Here is a 23,842-nt window from a genome sequence, read left to right as displayed (position 1 = left end):
ACAACTATAGGCTTAATTTCTACAGTTCTTTTATCATTCTTATCATCTCCATAACCTAAGCCCTCTTTCCAATTTCCACTACTTAACAAATTCTGAGTTGTTCTGCCAGAGTTAGTCCAAGTCCTGATAATCTCTCTTTCCTTTTCTAACTCAGTTTTTAGAGATTCATTCATTTTAAGTACTTCATCCCTAACATAGAAAGCATCATCTCTATCTTTCTGAGTTAGATGGAACATGACTAACTCTTTTTCTAAATAATCATTCCTCTTTTCACAGGCAAGATTTTCAGAAGTTAATCTTTCACATGTTAAAATTTGATCTCTATAACTAATGAACATGGTTTTAAGATATCTTCTCAACTCATTAATATCATCAGTATGAAAGGCATAAGTAGTTTGAGGTACCTTTAACTCAGATGCTTCAGAACTGCTATCAGCATTTGCCATCAAGGCATAGTTCACCTCACTTTCAGAATCTGAAGTGTCTGTCTAGCTTTTCTTCTTTGTGACAAGAGCCTTGCCTTTGTCACTCTTCACTTTCTTGCAATCAGGAGATATGTGGCCCTTTTCACCACAATTGTAGCAATTGATATTTATGTAATCTCCTCTGTCAGACTTCCCTCCTTTGCCTTCAGATTTTCTGAAACTCTTCTTATCAGAACTTGCACCTTTCCTGGAAAATTTCTTTTCCTTCCTGAATTTTCTGTATGCAATCCTTGTGATTCCTTTCACCATAAGAGCACACAACTTCATAATCTCTTCATCAGCATCCATCTCAGGCAAGCTTTCAGTTTCTGAGTCATCATCACTATCAGAACTTGATGACTCAGTATCAGACTTTGTGATGAGTGTTTTTCCCTTGCCTTTCCTTGAGGTAGCTGCTTTGGAGGATTCTTTTTCAGCCTTAAGAGCAACTGTCCTTGACTTTCCTCCTTTCCTCTTGCTTCTTTGTTCCATCTCAAGTTCATGAGTCTTGAGCATCCTATAAATTTCATCAAGAGTTGTTTCTTCAAGATTATAGTTGTCTCTTATAATTGTGGCCTTCAAATCCCAACTTTCAGGAAGAGCTAACAGGAATTTAAGGTTTGAATCTTTAAGATCATACTCCTTATCAACTAGTGACAAATCATTCAAGAGTTTGACGAATCTGTCATATAAATCAGTCAATGACTCATTAGGCTTTGAGTCAAAGTGTTCATACTCTTGAGTGAGTATAGTCTTCCTGTTCTTCTTAATCGAATTAGTTCCCTGGCATCTTGTCTCGAAGGCATCCAATATCTCCTTTACAGTCTTACAGTTAATTACCCTGTTTGACATTACATTATCAATGGCACTATGCAGCAAGTGTCGTACCTTAGCATCCTTAGCAATTGATACGATATCTTCAGCAGTATAATCACTCTTCTCCTTTGGTACAGACTTCGCTGCTTCGCCTGCAACTACAACAACGAGTTTGGTTGGCTTATGAGGTCCTTCATTGATTATGTCAAGATATTCTGGATCTGTAGCTTCCAAAAACATAGTCATCCTCACCTTCCATATGGGGTATTCAGATGGTTTCAGTATGGGAACTCTAATAGCCTCATATCGACTATGGATTTGAGTCTTTGGAGGTTCTTCTGTTTTAGTGGGCTTGGTTGGAGTTTCTGCTTCAGACATGATTGTTTTTGGATCTTGAACTATTTGTGTGTTAACAGATAGGCTCTGATACCACTTGTTAGGTCGCACACACTGTAGAAGGGGGGTTGAATACAGTATATAGCACAATCAAATCGAATTCAAAGAACACAAGTAACAGAAAAAAAAACTTTATTAAACTCTGTTATAATGTGGAACTGTCCTCTCTCAGTGATGAACAAAATATCACGAGAGCTGCTAGGGTTACAATGAATATTATTCTCGATAATGATAACACTTATAGTGTAAACCCTATGTCTGTGTTTATATACTACACAGTTACAAGATAATCGCTAATTGATATGGAATATAATTCTGCTTCCTAAAATATATCAATCAGATCTCTTTTCTTCCAAGTATTTTATTCTTCATAGAATTCCTTCTTCATGTATATATCTTCTTACATTTGTCTTGATCTTCTTTCCTTTCAATCAGCCGCCTTCCTTATCTGAAAGTCTTCTTTAAGTCCTGATATGATCTCCTGATAAATATCTCCTGAACCTTAAGTACTGATAATTTAAGTTCTGTCTTCAGTATAAGTGTTGATATCTAGTTAAGTACTGATTTGTCCTGTTTAAGTAAGATCTGAAAACTAAACACAAATCATATTAGACATGACATTATCAAATATATCTAACATAAGGACTGGTTATGTAAATTAAGTAGTGTAATCAAGATGTATCTATGTCATTTAATCATATAGGCAGATAATAAAATGATAAAACATAAATAATTAAGGTGGTGCTAATATTGTATAATTTTCATGGTAAACAAAAATTTAATGATCTTTTGCTTTATATGTAGATATGACTGATCAGGATAGTACATGGTTAAATCAACCTAAGTATAGTGAATTATATAGGAATGGAGTGAAAGAATTTGTGAAAAATTTGATGTCCAAATTTGGCGTCGAAAATGAAGTGAAGTGTCCTTGTCATCAATGTGATAATCGTCTATGGTAGTGTCAAAAGGATGTTCATGATCACCTTATCTGCAATGGACCATCTGAGAGATTAGTACAGTGGATATATGAGGTTGCCTTATTGAATACTATGGATTGCGAAGAAAATAATGGATTTGAGGATAATATTGATGAGATGCTGAATGTTGCATATGGTAATGTGGGACCTGTGGGACCGAATGCAGACGCAAAGAAATTTCTACGTCTTGTCGAGGAAGGAAGGCAACCACTGTATCTGGGCTGTAATAAGTTTTTTATGATTAATTTTTTTAATCAGGCTCTATAACTGGAAGTGTCTTAATGGAATAACCGAGGCGGCGTTTAGTGAAATAATAGAATTACTAAAACAGGCTGTTCCCAATATCAGATTGCCCAAATCTTTTAATTCCGCTAAAACTACCATCAAGGATTTAGGTCTTAACTATGAAAAAATACATGCATGTCCAAACGACTGCATGTTATATTGCAGTGAGAATGAAAAAGAAGTTAAGTGCAAAAATTGTGGTGTTTCAAGGTGGAAGGCTGTAGCACAGGGGTCGGAAAATAATAAAGTCGCAGCCAAAGTTAGGAGATACTTTCCACTAAAACCAAGCCTACAATGCATGTTTTTGTGCAAATACTTCTCTAAACTAATGCTTTCGCGTGCAGTAGACCGAAAGAAGGATGAAAAGTTGCGGCATCCGGCTGATGGTGAAGCCTGGAAGATGATGGATGCCGCATATCCATAATTTTTTTCCGATAATCGAAATGTCAAATTAGGTTTAGCTTTTGATGGCTTCAATCCATATGGAAAAATGAGTTCCACACACAGCATATGGCCAATTGTTATTGTTAACTATAACCTTCCTCCCTTGCTAAACATGAAACCAGAAAATTTAATCCTCTCAACAATCATACCTGGTCCCAACGATCCCGGAAACAATATCGATGTCTACATGCAGCCGTTGATCGCGGAACTAAAAGAGCTATGGAATGTAGGGGTGGAAACTTATGATGCTTCGACGGATAAGAACTTTATGTTACATGCAATCATCTTATGGACCATTAGTGACTTTCCTGGCTATGCAATGTTGTCGGGTTGGAGCACTAAAGGGAAGTTAGCATGTCCTGTATGTAATTACGAGACGTCATCGAAGTAATTGAAGCATAGCAAAAAAGTGTGCTATATGAATCACCGAAAATTCCTAGATCCCAACCACAAGTGGAGGTCTGATAAGAGAAGATTCAATGGCGATGTTGAGACTGAAAAAACTCCAACAATGCTAGCTGGGAGGGAAATTGAAGTTTTGCTGAATGGTTATGTGAACACATTTGGAAAGGGAGGTAAATGAAAGGCCAGCTGCGAAACAAACCCTTCGAATAAGAGATCAATATTTTTTGACTTACCTTATTGGAGGGACAACCTAACTCGACATAACCTTGATGTAATGCACATCGAGAAGAATATTTGCGATAGTGTTCTAGGCACATTGTTAAATATTGGAGGCAAGATAAAGTATCATATCAAAGCTCGATATGATCTACAAGAATTAGGTATAAGGAAGATCCTTCATCCCATCACTGGTGCTGATGGAAAATCTGTAATTAGGGCGGCGAACTTTGACCTGACCAATAAAGAAAAAGATATATTTTGTTGTATTCCAAAATGCTAAGTTATCATATGGTTTTGGTTCGAATATTAGCAGATGCGTGCAGGACAGGAAAATCGTGGGATACAAAAGTCATGATGCACATATTTTTATGTAGTATATATTAAAAATTGCTGTAAAAAAAACATTAAAGCCTGAGGTTGCAATTCCTTTAATCAGACTTGGCAATTTTTTGAGAGATATATGTGCTAAAGTGATTGAGGTAGGTGATTTAAAAAGGTTACAGCAGGAGATTATCGAAATAATTTGTCAACTTGGGATGATATTTCCGGAACCATTCTTTGACATAATGGTACATCTTCCGCTACATTTGTGCAAGGAAATAGAATATGGTGGACCAGTCCATCAAAGATGGATGTATTCGATTGAGAGATACGTTGGAGTATTAAAACGATATATTCACAATAAGAGTAAACCAGAGGGATCGATCACAGAACGGTACTTGGCAGATGAGTGTTTGACGTTCTGCGCAAGATTTCAAAATGATAGCCAGAATAACTCGTCAAATGATTTTGCAAGTCCCGGTGAAGAAACTAGAGGGTATTCTCTCGGCTCAAGGAAGAAAAAAGATGGGAAAGATATTCATTTATCATATGATACATGGATCACAGCTCATCGATATATATTATTCAACTATGATGACAAGGAGGTTGAGGAGCTAATTGAGTAAGTCCTTATATCTTTAATATTTCTACAATTAAATAAATAAATAAAGTAATGCCTATATATACATTAACAGAACTTACCTGTGTATAATTATAGGAAGAACCACTCATTCTTGGCGAATAACGCAAATTCTAAACTATATAAAAGGGAAAGAACACATGCTGATGAAATATGTGACTGGTTCAAGGATGAAATAGGGAAAAAAGTTATAGTTTCGCGGGAAGTAGCATCACTGGCAAGGGGTCCCAGACGATCAGCTTGGCAGTTTAGTGGGTATTTTGTAAATGGGTATAGGTTTCAGAAAAAAGAGAGAGATCATAAGTGTACAACATAGAATAGTGGTGTGTATTTGAAAGCCTTGACTACTAGCTTCGTAAGTTCAAAGGATCCAAATTCAATAGTTGGGGATGTAGGCTACTATGGATGTATTGAAGAGATATTTGAAGTTGACTACTGGGGTGCTTTTAATGTGGTCTTATTTAAGTGTACCTGGTACGAAAATGAAAAGGACGCTCTTGGTTTTACGCGAGTTAACTTTAACCGAGCTTGTCAAAAAATGATTCTTTCGTTATGTCAACTCAAGTACAACATGTATTTTATATTCAAGATCCAGTTGAAATGAATTTTCATTATCCTGTTAAGAGGCTATCAACAAAGTTATCAAAATTGGCATTGAAAATACAGTTGAAGATGACCTTTCTCAGCAGTTTTCACATTCACACGACACTAGCTTTCGTACCATGATAAAAAATCATGATAATAAAGTTACCTGGTTCAGAGATGACGTTCCCGCAAAGGAAATTCCAGATGGAGATGATTAAGTCAGGTGTCCTATATTGTCTTATATTGTTTGCGATTAATAATTATAGACTTATCTTTCATAAATTAAACTGTAGTTTGTTTAATCAGATAAATTGATTTTTTTGGAGAATTTAGGTTTATTTTTTGGAGATTTTTTGGAGAATTTGGTTTGTTGAATCAGACTTATATTGTTCTGCATCTTGTTTATCTGTTTGAATTACACTCTTCCATCAATTGTGTTTTATATGTTTAACCTCTTAGTTTAAGATCAATTTTATTTTATCTTGTTTATCTATTTTTTTCGATTTAGACTGTTGTAGTTGGATTTAAATTCTGAATTAGTTACTTGTTTATTATTTTGTCAGTTTGTATCTCTAATTCTTATTACTTGTTATAGATTCAAATTCTGATATGAATCCTTTTTAATATGTAATCTAACAGTCTTCATAATATTTTTTATATGATGGGTGATAGATATACCATACACTTGCACCATAGTGGAGATTTCAAGAAGACCAAGTACTGTGGTGGCTCACTTGTCACTTATGTGTCGGATGCTGACAAATTTTCGTATTCTGTAATGATGGATTGGGTTAAAGAAGATCTCAAGTTTGATGAGATTGGGGGTGTATACGTTAACAAAGGGAAGGGGGTGGCTGGATATTGGTAACAGATGATCGCAGTCTCTTTCAACATATTAATGAAATTGACAGATCTGAAGTGGATTTTTATGTTGACTGCATTGTTGACAAACGAGTAGCCCCAATGACACAAATGCAGCCATTCGTGATTGTAAGGCCAAGGCCTTGTATTTTAGAGGAAAATGCAGAGAAGCGTCAGTTTGTGACCTTGAAAGATATCACTGATGAGAAGGAGTGAAGATTGAGTTCAAGAAAGAAACTAAAGTTTAGTTCTAGTGTTTCGAGTATTGTTCCAAGTAATACGAAGGAGGGAACAAGTTCAAAAGCCATGCTGGAGGTGGCAGGGACGGAGAATACCGGTGAGCTTATGGGGATGGGAGAGTAAATAAAGAGATTTGAAATGCCTGCAAAACTAATGAAAATCAATGTTGAGAAGGAAGAACCGAAAAAGATTAATGTTGAAGGTGAAGGATGTAACGAATATGTGGTGATTAGAAACAAGAATGTTGCGGAGCTTAAGAAAAAAGTTGATGAACTTGGATTAAAGAAGATATCAGCTGACTTGTTTTCGAAGAATCTTTCGAAGAAAAAGGATAAGACTGCTGGAAGTGAAAGTGAATCATATTTTCCCAGTCATGAGCTTGAACTGGAAAATGGCGATGCTGACATTGTCACATCAAAGGTACAATTTTTACTTACTTGTACATCTATCAGTATTTTATGGTAAATTATTGTGCCACCTGCTTATTATTGACTTGAATACATAAATATTTTAGAAATCTAAAAAGGTGAAAAGAGCTGAGGTCGGAGCTGGCCCAAGAACTCGTTCCAAGGCTATGAATGTTGCAAAATCTCTTGAAAAGAACATAGTTGGTGATTTACCTACAGCTGAGGTATGATTTTATTTTATAATGTGTGTTTTTTTCATTTTTTCTTGTTTTATTATGTCTTTTTTTTCTAGTCATCTAAATATGTGGAACTCATGAACATTTTTCGATTAACTTTTTTTCTTGTTTTATTATGTCTTTTGTTTTATTACTGATCAATTTTTGATCTATTTGTCAAATTTGATTAGCTTTTAATTTGGAAGTAAATTATAATGCTTTTTATTATGCCTTTTCTTTTCAAGGCAAAAGATGCATCACCAGTTCCTCTGACAGAGAAGCTTAAAAAGATGAAAATGACAACTCTTGGTTCAATGGTACCGTACAATGAGCTTAGAAGACGTCAAAAAGCCCAAGAGGAAATTGAGGCTATTCAGTCACAATCTCAACTACAATCTGAGCTGGAAAATTTGCAAACATAAACTGGTTTTCTTGTTTACCTTCATATATTTTTAGTTGTTTTGTCTTTAACCAAGTTAATTAAATTTATGTATTTATTGGTTGGACAGATGAACCTGAAGAGTCGAAAAAAAGAAAGTGAGGAAAGACACGAATGTATCATGTCCATAGAAGAACGGATAAAAGAGTGATTACCACCAACAAGAAGTCCCAGCCTGTATCAACTGATGACAAATTAGTATCGGGTTCAGCCATTTTATGGGGACAATCGTAAGGGATTATGTATCACTAACTTGTGTTAGTTGGAGTAAAGTTCCAAATAAAGATCTCTTGGGGGAGTATGTCAAGGTAAACTGTATATTTTTTAGGGATATAATTATGTGTCATATTTTTTGTGTAGTTGAGGAATTTTAAATAATTCTTAAGAATCATATATTTTCTTAGGAAAAATATGTCGTTCCCGAGGAGAGTAAGAAATGGGTATTTAAAGGAATGGCAGATCAGTTTAGGACGTATAAATGTCGCATCAAGGCCAACCATTATACTGCTTACCCATCAGATGATGAGAGATTGAAAAATAGACCTAGAGAAATTCCTCTTTCTGACTTCAAGATACTTTTAAATTATTGGGCTGATGAGAAAGTACAGGTAATAATAACTTAAATCAACAGTCGTGTTTTTCAATTTATATCGTGTATAGTTTTAATCACTTTCTATCCTTGTTTGTAGGAAAAGGCTGAAAAGAACAGAAAAGCGCGAAGTAAAGTGGAAGACACACATACTACTGGTCCTAGGAGCTTCGCCCAAATTCACAATAAAATGGTAATAAAATTCTTTTGACGTTAAAACTGAAGACGCTAAATTTATGAAATTGGTTTTGAAATTAATTTAATCAATGATATAATTTAAAAGCTTCCCTTGAGTATTAAGAATTTCTCAGCTTCAGTTTATCAGAACCTGTATCGTAGGCTTTTATTAAATAAAATTTGATGGATTATAAATAGGATATATTTATAAATAGGACATATTCATAAATGGGATATATTTATAAATGGATTTATGAAGTAGGACATATTCATAATTGTGATTTAGAAAGTAGGACATATTTATAAATTACCCTGTTTTTTATGGAAAGAACTTGAAAGGGAGGTGGATCCTGAAAATCCTGATGAGGAACTGGAAGTTGATCCTGAGGACCCTGATAAGGAACCTCCGACACCGATATAGGATGCTCATGTTTTTGTAGAAACCTGCAAATTAAACCTCAAGCGTGAGTACAAGGTCCCCACTGAGGCGGTTATGAAAAAAATTATAGGTTAAAATTTAAACTCTGATTTTCCCTTTGAAATCTAGATGACATGTGAGATTGGGATATATGAAATTTTCTTGGTCGTAATATTTTGCATAAATGTATGTGACTGGCCATAATGTTATGAAATCTTCTTGTTGACATCATAATAAACTTGCAAGTAAAAATTTGAACTCGTAATGTCTTGGTCAATGGTTACGGTATTTATATTCTTTACTGTTGCTTGTGTGTATTGGTTCCAAACATTATGACTGTTTGTGTGTGTTTAGTTTCGGATACTTTAAGATCTCAAAAAGACATGGGAATGTTAATGCATGTAAATCTGGAATGTTTCTGCATTTAGTTTCTGTAAATGTGGAATGTGCATAAATGTGACTGGTCGTAATGTTTTGAATTATGCTTGTTCAAATCATAGTAAATTTTAGATACAATATTATTAGATTTACATTTCCTCACTTTGAGAGTGTTGAGACTAGTCATAATATATTGGTCTACAGGATGACATTGGCAAGATTCTCAAAACTGGAGGAAATGTTGAAGCTGCAAATAAATTGGTTTCAGGAGATGCTGAGAAAGTTGGCCAAGAAAAATCCTGAACTGAAAATTAACTTTGCAGATGGAAATAACTCGAGTGATGGAAACTCCAGTGCAGAAGGCAACTCTAGTGCAGAAGGAAACTCTAGTGCAGATGGAAACTCCAACTCCAATGCTGATACTGATATTGATGTTTAAGCAGCTACTATAGCTACTTATTTAAGTACTTTTATGAACTTGATATGGTATTAAGTAGTTAATGGCAACTTAAAACGTAATTTGGAACTTTTATTTTGGGTTGCTTTTGGAACTTTGTAATATTAGGATGAATTTGTACCTTGGTAAAATTCTGAAGCTAACTGTATTTAATCCTTAATGTTATGTATTAATCAAGTCGTATCATTTCATTGGAAGTAGATTTAGGTTTTATTACTTTTTCAAAATCAGAAAGTGTAACCAATATAACATTTTGGTATGGTCTTATTAAAAATATAAGAGAGTGTAACAGTATATTACACGAATGTTTAAAAAAGGTGGTGTTACAATAGGCTATAAAAATATTACCAAAACAATTTAACTGTTTTACAATCTTGTGTTACAATAACTAATATGGTGTTGCAAAAGAGTCTATTCCAACACATATTTAGGTGTTACTATAGGGTTGTGTATGTTGCAACAGAATTGTGGTTACATTTTCAAGTTGTAACCATAGAAATAGAAAATGTAACTATTGGTACTCTATTGTAACAAATTAAGAGGTGTTACCAAAATTTCAAAAAATGTAACCATAGACCCCTATTGTAGCAGGCTCAAATCCAACACCCCCTTATTTTCAAAAAGTGTAACCATAGCCAATAATTTGGCTTTAGGTAACATTTTTTGGTCATTTTAACACTTTTTTTTGGTGTTGCTACAGGTCAAATATGGTATAGTGCTTCTTTCAAATTTCATTTACTCTGGCAAGAGATTCCTTAACTAGCATAAGTGGAACAACATAGGACATTCTCTTCTTTCACTAGATGGAACAGATCCTTTATTGATCATTCACTATCTTTGTGTACAAATTCCTACACCCAGAAGAGCCCTTATTATTATCCCTGGAGACTAAGAACTAAACAAAAGTATAGTTCGGTGTACACAAGATGACTATGATGACCTCAAGTCTAAGAACACTTCTACAACTATCACTACGTGAACAACTACTGACACGTGAGTGAACTCCATCAGTTTTTCAACTGTGCGAGTCATGTTCAGTGAACTTATTCTATAATAAGCACCTACATACTAGCTTTAGTGTCACCGCACAAATGTCCATGAGAACAGACATCCTTCATGATGAAGCAAGCATATTATGTACCGATCTTTGCGGATTACTAATTACCAATTAATAATCCTATGACCATGAACTATTTAAGTTCAGAGTTATCATCTTTTAGGTCTCATTATTATGATCTCATCATAATCCATTAAAGCTTTACTCTAAACTATGGTATATCTTATTTAAACACTTAAATAGATAAAGCCCGTATTAAAAACAAAATAAGTCTTTTAGTAATATAATTGAAATCAAAACAGATTACATAAAAGTTATTCCTAAGTCATCATACATGATTGGACTTATAACACATCTCTTTTAAGAGCCATCAGGCTAGGATACCCAGGGGACTTCAGAGCTGCTTCCCCGGCTATAGCTCGTCAGGAAATTGATGGGATTGAGATCCGTACCCGGGTGGAGATGAGGATGACGACGATGGGGTGATACATCTTGGTAGATGATGCATAACTGATGTTGGCAGGATTGATGTGGAGAGTTCGAGACCTCACGTGCAGTAACATTGACTGAGAGGCAAATGACTACTTATGGACCTTGTAAAAGGCTGGGTGACTTATCGTCGGGAAATTGATGGGATTGAGATCCGTACCCGGGTTGAGATGAAGGAACTCGCTTCTCAACTGCAAGAGTTATCAGATAACGGGATGATAAGACCCAGTGTATCACCGTGGGGTGCACTAGAACTCTTTGTAAAGAAAAAGGAAGGTAGTATGAGATTATGCATAGACTACCGAGAGTTGAACAAGCTGGCCATTAAGAATATGTACCCTCTCCCTAGGATTGATGACCTATTCGACCAGCTCAAGGGTGTTGTGTACTTTTCCAAAATAGATTTGAGGACATGATATCACCAGCTGAAAATCAAACCGAAGATATACCAAAAACTGCCTTTCACACTAGGTATGGACATTACGAGTTCTTAGTCATGTCGCTTGGGCTAACCAATCCACCCGCAACCTTTATGGATTTGATTAACAGAGTTTCAAGAAGTACCTAGACATATGTGTGATAGTTTTCATAGATGATATTCTAATCTACTCAAAGACAGAGCAAGAACACGCAGAACATTTGAGGATAGTCTCAGAAATCTTGATAAATGAGAAGTTAATGCCAAGTTCTCAAAATATTAGTTTTGGTTAAAGGAGTTTCAGTTCTTAGGGCATGTGGTAAGTAGAATAAGAGTTCTAGTCGACGCCGCCAAGATAGAGGCGGTATCCAATTTGGGAAAGACCAACTACCCCAACCGAGGTTATGACTTTTGTGGGCTTAACGGGATATTATTGGAGATTCTTGCAAGACTTTTCCAAGATAGTTGGCCCATTGACCAGGCTTACCCGAAAAATGAAAAAGTTTATGTGGACAGAGAAATGTGAGGAAAGCTTTCAAGAGCTGAAAAGGAGATTGGTGTCAGCACCAGTGCTCGCTCTCCCCTATGGAAAGGGAGAGTTTTTGATATACAGTGATGCCTCTCACAAGGGGCTAGGATGAGTGCCTATGTAGCATGGAAAGGTTATTGTGTATGCCTCTCGGCGGTTGAAAGAATATGAGATAAGGTACCCCACCCGCGATTTAGAATTAGCAGCCATAGTGTTTGCCCTGAAAATTTGGAGGCACTACTTGTACGAGGAAAAATGCGGGATTTACACAGACCATAAGAGCCTCAAGTATATCTTTACTCGTAAAGAATTGAACATGAGACAGAGGAGATGGTTTGAGCTGATTAAAGACTACGATTGTGGAATTTTGTATCACCCGGGTAAAGCCAATGTAGTTGTTGACGCCCTCAATAGGAAAGAGAGACTCAAAATGATAATGACATCTGAGGAGTTAGTTAAGGAATTTGAAAAGATGGAGATCAACATGTTATGAAGTTTAGGCAAGCTGACATCCATCTTATTCATGTGAAAGTTCTGAACAAACTGTGAGAATAAATCTGGAAGTGATTGCAAGAACAAGTCTTGTCTCAGCTCCTCATCCATGGCAGAACTAAGTATCCCCAAATCTTCAATCAAATTGATCATTATGAGCACATGGTCATTCACAGATGTCCCCTTTTCCATTTTAATGCGGAATAGCTTTTTTGATATCTCATATCGAGCTGTCCTCCCCTCTACATCATACAACTCTTGTAAATGCACTAAGATAGTGTATGCATCCATGTGCTCTTGTTGCTTCTGAAGCTCAGGGTTCATAGATGCCAGCATAATACCTTGGGCAACATTTGCCTCATCTATCCATTTATGATATTCTTGATTCTTTTGATAAGTTGCATCATCATCGGGGGCTTAAAGAAATGGTGAGTTTAGCACATATCACATCTTCTCAGACTTAAGAACAATTCTCAAGTTTCGAAGCTAATCAGCAAAGTTGGGACCAGTCAACTTGTTAGCATCAAGTATGCTATGGAGTGATAGTGCAGAAGATATGGTATTTATAAAATCTGAAAATGAAAACACATAACAACATAAGCACATAAATAATTCAATTATAACTCCACCATATGAATCGGGTCTTTATCCATTGGTGGCTCCCACTATTTAATTTATGTTATACAACCCTCTAAATGTATAAATAAGCATTCATAATGCTAGTGAGAATAAGGATCCTATTTTCCATTACATCACCTCGGTTGTGGCACGAAACGTAATGTGATGTTCTATAGGTAAACAACACTTGTCAGTTACATCTTATGTTCTTCCCTATAATATTTTAGCCTCTCGAATCATTGAGTCTCGATGTAGCACGACACACTCAATATTCTAAGTCAAGTCAAACCCAACATCTTGTATAATTAAATTAGACTTTCAATAGCCCACGGCTGTGGCATGTAACAACCACTGGAACCCAAGTTTTTCATACACATCTCATGTGATAGAAGAGAATCTCTTAATCTCAAAACAAATCCCTCGGCTGTAGCACGAAACAACAGTGTCTCAAAAGAAGAACTCTACTTTCTATTATGCTGGAAGGCTATGACCGACACAATCCCGTTATGTCATTGGCCAATTTACTACTTAATATTATTTTATGAGGGATTATATTATGTTACAACCATAATCAAATTATAAAGAGATTCTCTTTTTCTTGAACGAAATAAAATAATGATATATCAATGGAAAATTCCCAAGTGGTCGGAGGGGTCACATCGATCCCGCTTAAAATCCAACGGCCTAGCTTGAAATTCCATATCCAACATCAAAATAAAATTTCATTCTATAGTTCATAAACATAAGAATATCATGATTGTATTCATAATATTTATATTATAATCATGGAACACTTCCACTAAGCCTAGTTCGTCTAACATATGACTTATGTCAATTAATTTCACCTAAATCTATCATAGCATGATAACTCAAGCATATATTACATATAAAAATATAAAAGAACATATATCTAGGCATGTCATAATATGTAGTGCAACTATATACAAATGTATGAATTATTCATGCATTTAATATTATCAAATAAAGAATTAAATACACTTTAAGGGATATAATCAGTTACAAATAAATTTATTAAAAATAATAAATAATCCCATCAGATGCGTCTCGAAAAAAGGATCCAACGATATATTACACGTCTCAATTGGAGTTCGGACGTGTCCGTACCAGCCAAAACAAGATTGATTGTTCGCAGTCGCGCGTAACTATGCCGCACGCGCCGCGTGCGCCTGACAAGCCTGACGCCAGACAGCTGCTGACGAATTCAACAGCCCCTGCTGCTTTTTCTTTTTCCTGTACTTTCTGTGCATCGGCCTTCGTGCATTCATCAATGATTACAATAATCATTATACAATTTATATATACAAATTATAGTTATTGCTTTAAAAACAATTTTTAAATACTTTCATAAATCAATAAAAAATAATCTGCATATCAATAAATTCAGAAAAAAATATCCTACAGATCCTCAAGCATTTTAGAATCGAATTTTGGGATCAAAAATATTTTTGATAATTTATTTATATTTAATTTATATTTAAATCCCCAAACACGAATAAATCAATAAAAAATTCATACAACATAATAAAATTCTGAAATTTTATCACGAATCTAGATGCATACAACATATGCTATGATACCATTTTAAGGATTTATTACATACACGGAAGCATGAACAACAATTAAATCGCATAAAACCCATATAAAACGAAAACAATTCGTTAATAAAATTATGGATCGAAAACTAACCTTTAAAAGTGATCCAAGGATGAAGTATAGAGACTCCTAGCAGCTGCTCTTCAAGTGTGAAGCACTCTATCGGTATTCACCAAGAGAATGAAGCAATTGAGGGAGGAAAAGGCCAAGAGAGAATTTTAGGGTTGCCTCATTTTTTCTTTTCTTTGTAAAATTAGGGTTAGGCAAATAGGGTTTATAATAGTGTATTTATAGAGAAAATTTTAGCTGAATTTTTTTTCCATAAAATTATTATTATTAACCCCATGTTCTCATTAATCCACTAATTAATAATTAAAACTCATTTAATCATTAAATTTTTTTAAAATTCTTTAGAAACATAATTCTCTCATTAAATTCTTAATTAATAATATTAATAAAGCATCTTAATTATTTTAAAATAAATTAAATCATATTTAATTAATTGTAAGAACTGCTAATCAATTATTTATTTCATAAATAAATAATGACCAACTATTATTAATTTAACTCCTCCACCAATAAATCATTCCATTTATGGTGTGACCTTGTAGGTTCAATATTAAAGCCAGTATTAGAAATAAAAAATAATAAAACCATTTTATTATTATTTATATGAGTTCTTTAATTCATTAAATATAATTAATAAATTAATCATATTTATTTTACATCGTGGGGATACTTCTCAATATATCGCAACTATCCAGATAATATGAATTCACTGCTTAGAATACGAAGAACCTATTCGGTGAATAGTTACCATACAATAAATTCCTTCTGCCCTACAATGTCCTGATTAAATACAAGGCATGGATCTCGTGTCAAGCCTATCTAATTTAATTATATGTTTTCATCTTCGGTATGCTTAGTTCTGTTTAATGCAAATTAGAAACTTCTTTCTAATTTCATTTACTCTGGCAAGAGATTCCTTAACTAGCATAAGTGGAATAGCATAGGACATTCTCTTCTTTCACTAGATGGAACAGATCCTTTATTGATCATTCACTATCTTCGTGTACAAATTCCTACACCCAGAAGAGCCCTTATTATTATCCCCGGAGACTAAGAAATAAACCAAAGTATAGTTCGGTGTACACAAGATGACTATAATGACCTCAAGTCTAAGAACACTTGTACAACTATCACGACGTCAACAACTACTGACACATGAGTGAAATCCATCAGTTGTTCAGCTGTGCGAGTCATGTTTAGTGAACTTCTTCTATAATAAGCACCTACATAGTAGCTATAGTGTCACCATATAAATGTCCATGAGAACAAACATCCTTCATGATGAAGCAAACATAGTATGTACCGATCTTTGCGGAATACTAATTACCAGTTAGTATTCCTATGACTAGGAACTATTTAAATTCAGAGTTATCATCTTTTAGGTCTCATTATTATAATCTCATTATAATCCATTAAAGCTTTACTCTAAACTATGGTATATCTTATTTAAACACTTAAATAGATAAATCCCGTAATAAAAATAAAACAAGTCTTTTATTAATAAAATTGAAATCAAAACAGATTACATAAAAGTTATTCCTAAGTCATCATACATGATTGGACTTAGGACACATCTCTTTTAAGAGCCATCAGGCTAGGATACCTATGGGACTTTAGAGCTGCTTCCTCGACTATAGCTCACCGGGCAATTGATGGGATTGAGTTCCATACCCGGGTGAAGATGAGAATGACGGCGATGGGGGGATACATCCTGGTAGATGATGCAGAACTGATGTTGGCAGGAGCGATGAGGAGGGTTCGAGACCTCACGCGCAGTAACATTGACTGAGAGGCCAATGACTACTTATTGACCTTGTAAAGGGCTGGGTGACTCTTCACCAATTTGTGAGGATAGCTAGTAGCTGATAGCATTCCTAGCCCTTCAGGGTACCCGGTATATATATTTGTATTTCAGTATTCAGGATAATGTAATTGATGTATTACATTCAGGGCCATGTATGGATTCGGATGGTTGTTTTTGTCCCCAAGATATATTTTGGGAGACCCTATGATATATTATCTAGCAGTTATTAAGAAATTATCTACTATATTATTGCACTTTGATAGAAGCATGCTAGATATTTAAATAACATGCTTACCTACAAATGAATTAATCCAAATAAAAAAATATAGAACTGTATTGACATTATTCTCATTATCAGAACGATGCCACCCCGTAGAAGAGGAACCAGGGCACAGCCCGCGGAATCTGTCAATCAACGACAAAATGAACCTGACCATATAGTGACTGAGGAAAGTGAAGAGGATCTAGACTTTAATGAGTTTGATAAAGAAGGATATGTAGAAGAAGAAGCTGAGGATACCCACAAGGGGGGGGGAACCCTATGAATGAATTTATGGAACTTTTTAGGGCCAATCTGAACCAACAGCCTCTTCCACCACAACCACACGTTCTCTAACAAACTGTTGCTACTGCCTTCAGGGCATTTAAGTCTATCAAACACCAGGAGTTTCTAGGATCTGTCGACCCCATTGAGGCATGGGCCTGACTTAAGGAAATAGAAAAGTACTTCGAGATACTAGGTGTTGAAGAGCGACACAAGACCATCTTTTCCTCTTAAATGCTAAAGGGGGAAGCTAACTACTGGTGGGAGTATAAACGTAACCTCGAGACTGATGCAGTGATTTCATGGGATAGATTTACCCTATTGTTCTTAGATAAGTACTCCCATAGGTTTATGGAGACTCAGATGAAGAATAAGTTTCTAGAGCTGAAATATGATAGAATGACTGTGGCGGAGTACGAGGCCAAGTTTACTGAACTGTCAAGATTTGTACCAGAGTTTGTGAATACTGATGAGAATAAGGCATGAAGGTTTCTGGTTGGTCTGAAATAGTGGATCCAGAATCGAGTAGCAGTGCTAGAACTGACAGATTATGCCACCTTAGTGCAGAAAGCATCGATTGTTGCAGCAAGTAGTGAACAGAGTTTGAAAGAGAAGAAAAGTAGGAAAAGGAAGATATGAAGTGAAGGAGGAGGAGGAGGCACCAGGAATAGGAGCCTTCCAAGCAGGTTTATCAGGGGAGTGTTGTCCCAACCTGCGAGAGGCCCCGGATTTAGAAAGGCCCTAATTGAGAGCGTTGGCCAGGGCAGCGGACAAACTAGAGCGACGTTTCACAGTCAACCCTGCGCCCTAATACCGGAATGTCGAACATGCGGAAAAAGGCGCCTTGGAGAGTGTATCTTGGCGAGAGCCCCTCTAAAATGCTACAAGTGCAACCAAACCAAACACCTCACCGAAAACTGTACCCAACCCAATGTGGTGTGTTTCTAGTATGGGAAAGTAGGGCATATGAGGAAGGATTGTCTGACACTAAGGCCCCCACCATCCAGGATAAGCAGAGCTGCATCTAACCGACCCCCAGCTGCTAGGACTTTCAACATGACCATTCAGGACACTGTCCAGAACACTGATGTGATAGCAGATAGCCTTCTGTTAAATTCCGAACGTGCAAATATTTTATTTGATTCCAGAGTGGCCAAGTCTTTTATATCTCGAAATTTTGCTAAGAAGTTAAATCTTAATGCTATACCTTTACGTGAGGTATTACGAGTGGAAATAGCGAACCGAGAAATCATCCCTGTAAATCAAGTACACCTTAAATGCAAGTTAAAACTAGAAGGGAAATTCTTTGAGGTTAACTTAATCCTATTTGCGTTAGGAGAATTTAATATGATCCTAGGAATGGTATGGTTATCCAGTAATGGAACGCAGATATACTGTGAGCAAAAGAAGGTAAGTATAAGAGTGCAAAACGGAAAGAAGATAGTGTTTAAAGGTCAACGACAAACCCAAAAATTTCTAACCATGATTCAGGCTAAGAGATTGTTAAAGAAAGGTAATGAGGCCTACTTTTCTTATGTGATGGAAACTAAGAAGGAAGTTCCCCAAATACAGGACATACCCATAGTAAATGAATTCGAGGATGTGTTCCCAGAGAACTTATTAGGATTGCCACCCGACAGAAAAATAGAATTCGCTATAGAATTAGCACCAAGGACGGCACCAATATCTAAGGCCCCCTATCGACTGGCCCTAGTTGAGATAAAGAAACTAGCTAAAAATCAAATCGGATGATATACCGAAGGCTACCTTTCGCACTAGGTATGGACATTATGAGTTCTTAGTCATGTCGTTTGGGCTAACCAATGCACCCGCAGCCTTTATGGATTTGATGAACAGAGTTTCAAAAAGTACCTAGACATATGTGTGATAGTTTTCATAAATGATATTCTAATCTACTCAAAGACAGAGCAAGAACACGCTGAACATTTGAGGATAGTCTCAGAAATCTTGAGAAATGAAAAGTTGTATGCCAATTTCTCAAATGTGAGTTTTTGTTAAAGGAAGTTCAGTTCTTAGGGCATGTGGTGAGTAGAAAAGGAGTTTTAGTCGACCCCGCCAAGATAGAGGCGGTATCCAAATGGGAAAGACCGACTAACCCAACCGAGGTTAGGAATTTTGTGGGCTTAGCGGGATATTACCGGAGATTCTTGCAAGACTTTGCCAAGATAGCCGACCCATTGACCAGGCTTACCCAAAAAATTAAAAAGTTTGTATGGATAGAGAAATGTGAGGAAAGCTTTCAAGAGCTGAAAAGGAGACTGGTGTCAGCACTAGTGCTCGCTCTCCCCGATGGAAAATGAGAGATTGTGATATACAGCGATGTCTCGCACAAGGGGCTAGGATGTGTGCTTATGCAGCATGGAAAGATTATTGCGTACGCCTCTCGGCAGTTGAAAGAATATGAGATAAGGTACCCCACCCATAATCTAGAATTAGCACTACTTGAACGAGGAAAAATGCGAGATTTACACAGACCATAAGAGCCTCAAGTATATCTTTACTTGTAAAGAATTAAACATGAGACAGAAGAGATGGTTAGAGCTGATTAAGGACTACGATAGTTGAATTTTGTATCACCCAGATAAAGCCAATGTGGTTGCTGACGCCCTCAGTAGGAAAGAGAGACTCAAAATGATAATGACATCTGAGGAGTTACTTAAGGAATTTGAAAAGATAAAGATCAGCGTGAGAATAACCGGTAAAGGATTATAAGGACTATGTTAGTCCCTTAATCAACTGTAGAGGGGGGTGAATACAGTTAATACAATCTATTCGATAAAGCTTCAACAAAATCAACAGTTTTTATATTAACTAATAAAAATGTATTACATACGTACTCTCTCGAAAGGATATACAGTTATTCTTGAGAGCTACTAGGTTATGCAAAAGATATAACAGTGTCATAATTTATATAGCATGAACCTAATATGTGCTTTATATAGAGCACAACTATCAATGTATAAGGAATCCTATTCTATTAATAACAAGAAAACCTATATTATTTCTTCTGAGATAAAGTCCTTCACCGCCTTGAGTTCCTGTTTCCTTTTCCTCATCGAAGATCAACTGATGTGACAAATACTGATTTTATTATCCGTTGACATCATCATCCGTCGAAATCATCATCAATTTATATTCTATCATCCGTTGATACCTCATCAACCAGAGATGTCATCAACATCCGTTGATATATAAGTTCTGAAGTGAACTTCTGATAGTTTCTATTTGATATCATCAATTGCTCCTAACAATCTCCCCCAACTTGTTCATTATGAAAATATGGACAAGTTCCAATTGATGATGTCAAAACTATCTAAATACAGGAATCAAGTATGCGTATTCAATCTTTCTTCAGTGAATATCAGACTTTAACTCTTCATCCTGAACTGCTTCTTTAACTTGAGCAATGTCAGAGGTTAATTCCACTTCCTCAGCTCATAATGCTTCCAGAAATCTTCCTTCTTTGATATGCTTTGATGATTTCTTCCTCTTCACATTTTTCTTCAGTATCATGAGCTTGAACTACTGTATATATTGGATCTATCAGAGTTTGAGATTTAGATTCCTTAGATACTGACTTCTTCTTTATAACAGCTTTGGCTTTAGGCTTTAAAATCCTTGACTTTTCTTCTGTCTTCTCTTTCCCTTTAAGCTTCCTGTCAGCAGTTCCAATAACTTGTGATCTGAGAGATCTTTCATCATCTCCCTGACTGATTTCCCTTATAACTATATCTCTGGTTGGTCTTTAGAATGATCATCTTCATAAAGTACTTGAGAAATAACAGCAATATTAGCATTTGCTGCCTTCATAGAATTTTTGAAATCTTCCTCCATTTCCATTAGCTGTTCAAGATCAACTCCGGGATTTTCTTTTGCAAATATTCTTCTACTCACCTCAAAGTCAAATAATTGAATCTTTGGATCCTTGTAAGACATAGTTGTCTTTCTTCTTTTAACTTTCAGAGTTTGAAGATATTGACTTGCTTCAGTACCAGCTTCTCTCTCCAGAATTCCTTGGTCTGCATCAGCAACAGTTGTGACTTGTGAAGGTTTTTGCATTTTAGTAGTGACAGTCAAATCTTTAACTCTTCTTTCATTCCTCTTACTTTCTCCTCCTTATCTAGACTAAAATCTAGTGATTGCTTTTGATGAACCACTAACTCCAACTAGCACTTCACCTCTTCTCCTTTTGCTTTCCTTCTGTTCCCCCTTATTACCTCCATCAGGATTTTCATCATCAGTACTTGTCAATTTCAGCTGTTTGCATTTAGATTTAACAATTTTCTCCCCCTATTTGGCATCATCAAAAGAAGTAGAGAAAGAATAAGCTCCACTGAATTCTGTACTTCTGTAAGTTGATCAGACATTTGAGCTTGATTAGCTTCCAATCTAGTTTTACTGGCTTCAATTATAGATTGTCTGGAAATTATTGGTGAAATTTGTTTCTGAATTTCCTGATGAGTAAGTAGCTTTGAAGCAATCAATGATTCTTTGATCTGATTGATTTGAGTAGTAGTTTCTTCATGAGCTGTGTGTAAGGATCTGCCAACTAAAGTTGATGCTTTCAGATGATTCAGCACATCAGGATTTGTTATCTTCTATTCTTCTATTTCCAGATTTGCAATAGCTTGTGTTCTGGAAATAGGATACGTATCATCTTTCTAATGAGCATTCCAGAGATTATCAGAATAATCCTGCTTCTTCTTAGCATCTAACTCTTTCATTTTCTGTTATCTCACATGCATAGGCATATCTTCAGGAAATAAAAGATCATCCTCAAGATCTAAAATAGCATTAGATACATGAGTTTCTTTACCATCATTAATATCTTCAATAGCAGCTGGATCTTACACTAATTTCTGAAATTTATCACCAGCTTCAGCATGTCGAATAAGATGAGACACTGGTGCAGTATATGATCCAGTAGCTTCAGAAGCTTCCACACCTTCAGCTGTTAACTCCACACCTTCAAGTATTGTAGATAAATGAATTGGAGCTTCAAGATTAACTTCCAGGAGCTCAGTTCCTGTAGAATGCTATGGTGATTCTGAAATAGATGAAACTTTATGAATGGACTGTTATGCTACTACATCTTCGGCAACAACAGGGATTTCCTCAGGTGATGGAAAAGTAGAGTAAATGGACTATTTTTCAATAAAAAAAGGGATTATCTCATGTGGTGGAATAGTAGAATGTATGGACTGCAAGTAAGTATCAGGACTTAGACTTGCAGGGAGACTAATAGCCTTTGGTACATCAGAGTTTTCCTGAGATTCAACAGACTGCTGTTTAGCATCTGTTCCTTTAGTACTCTGAGCATCTTGTGAATCTGAAGATGCAGATTCCGTGCGAACATTCAGTTGTGGTACTGATAAAATATCAGTAGTCAGTTGAGACGGATGAACTCTGCCTTCAGTGTCAATAATAAGAGTCACTACAGCAGGAGTAAGGCTTGTATTGTAACTTTGATGCAATGGTTCTTGTGTAGCTGGAGAATAAGGAGTTGCTGGATGACTTTGACAACCAGGTTCTTGTGTACTCTTCTCCACAATTGCAAAAATAGACTCCTGAGCAATTTCAATCAGAGGCTCTTGTGCTTCAATATCTGCTACACCACTTTGAGGTGCAGGTTCTTGTGGGATTGGATCAGAAGATGCAGCTGTTGTACCCCTTTGAGATACATGTTCTTGTGTGCTTGATCCAGGAAAAAGTCATTTCCCTTGCAACCTCTTGACACTAGCTTCTACTTGCTCATGAGATACTTCCCCTTTTTCTCTTATGATATTGCATGACTGGAGTTTCAGACAGTTCTACCGCCTCACCAGTAGACTGGATGTCAGAATTTAGATTTGACGCACTCTGTGTCTCCTCTGCAATTTCCTGTTTAAGCTTGAGCAAGTGCTGATTGTAATAGGCTTTGACCAATCTTCTTCTATTTGGTATGAGATTTGCATTAGTATCAGCAGTTGTGTCTCTTTCAGTTGATGGAATAACTAGTTTTGGAGAAGAATCAGATGAAAGGTTTGGAAATCTGGAAGATAAGGTAGCATTGTCCTCATCTGAATCTGATTCTAATCCAGCAAGTACAAGTTTCCTCTTTACAATTTCTGAAGGTTTTGAAGAATGAGGAACTTGAGATGCTTCATCTTTTGTCTTAGCTACAGTAGGATTTGTAGCTCTTTTTATCAAGTCTTTCTTTCTTTTTACAACAAGTGTCTTTTGAGAGACACTTGAGGTGGCTTCTGTTTGAGATTGTTTTAGTGTTTGACTTGTTGTGCTGAGGTGAGCTACATGGGGGTTTCCAATGGTGATTTCCTGCAGCTTAGCACTTTGACTGTTAAGCAAACCATTAGTCTTAGGAAGGCTTGCCAAAGGCAAGTTTCTAGCAACTAAAGGTAACCTCAAAGGAGCTAAATGCAACCGATTTTCATCTTATGAAATTAAGTCAGAG

General features: G+C 36.0%; 1 protein-coding gene across 1 annotated transcript; it reads left to right on the top strand.

Moving 5' to 3' along the window:
- Positions 1 to 18,336: 18,336 nt before the first annotated feature.
- On the top strand, positions 18,337 to 19,122 carry LOC141719077 (uncharacterized). Its single transcript, XM_074521457.1, has one exon. It carries the CDS (start codon positions 18,337 to 18,339, stop codon positions 19,120 to 19,122), a length of 786 nt encoding a protein of 261 aa, XP_074377558.1.
- Positions 19,123 to 23,842: the final 4,720 nt, after the last annotated feature.

The sequence above is a fragment of the Apium graveolens genome, chromosome 4, assembly GCF_009905375.1.
Source record: "Apium graveolens cultivar Ventura chromosome 4, ASM990537v1, whole genome shotgun sequence".
NCBI lineage: Eukaryota > Viridiplantae > Streptophyta > Magnoliopsida > Apiales > Apiaceae > Apium > Apium graveolens.
Note: the sequence above shows the minus strand (reverse complement) of the source record. Positions and strands in the feature narration are given on the sequence as shown.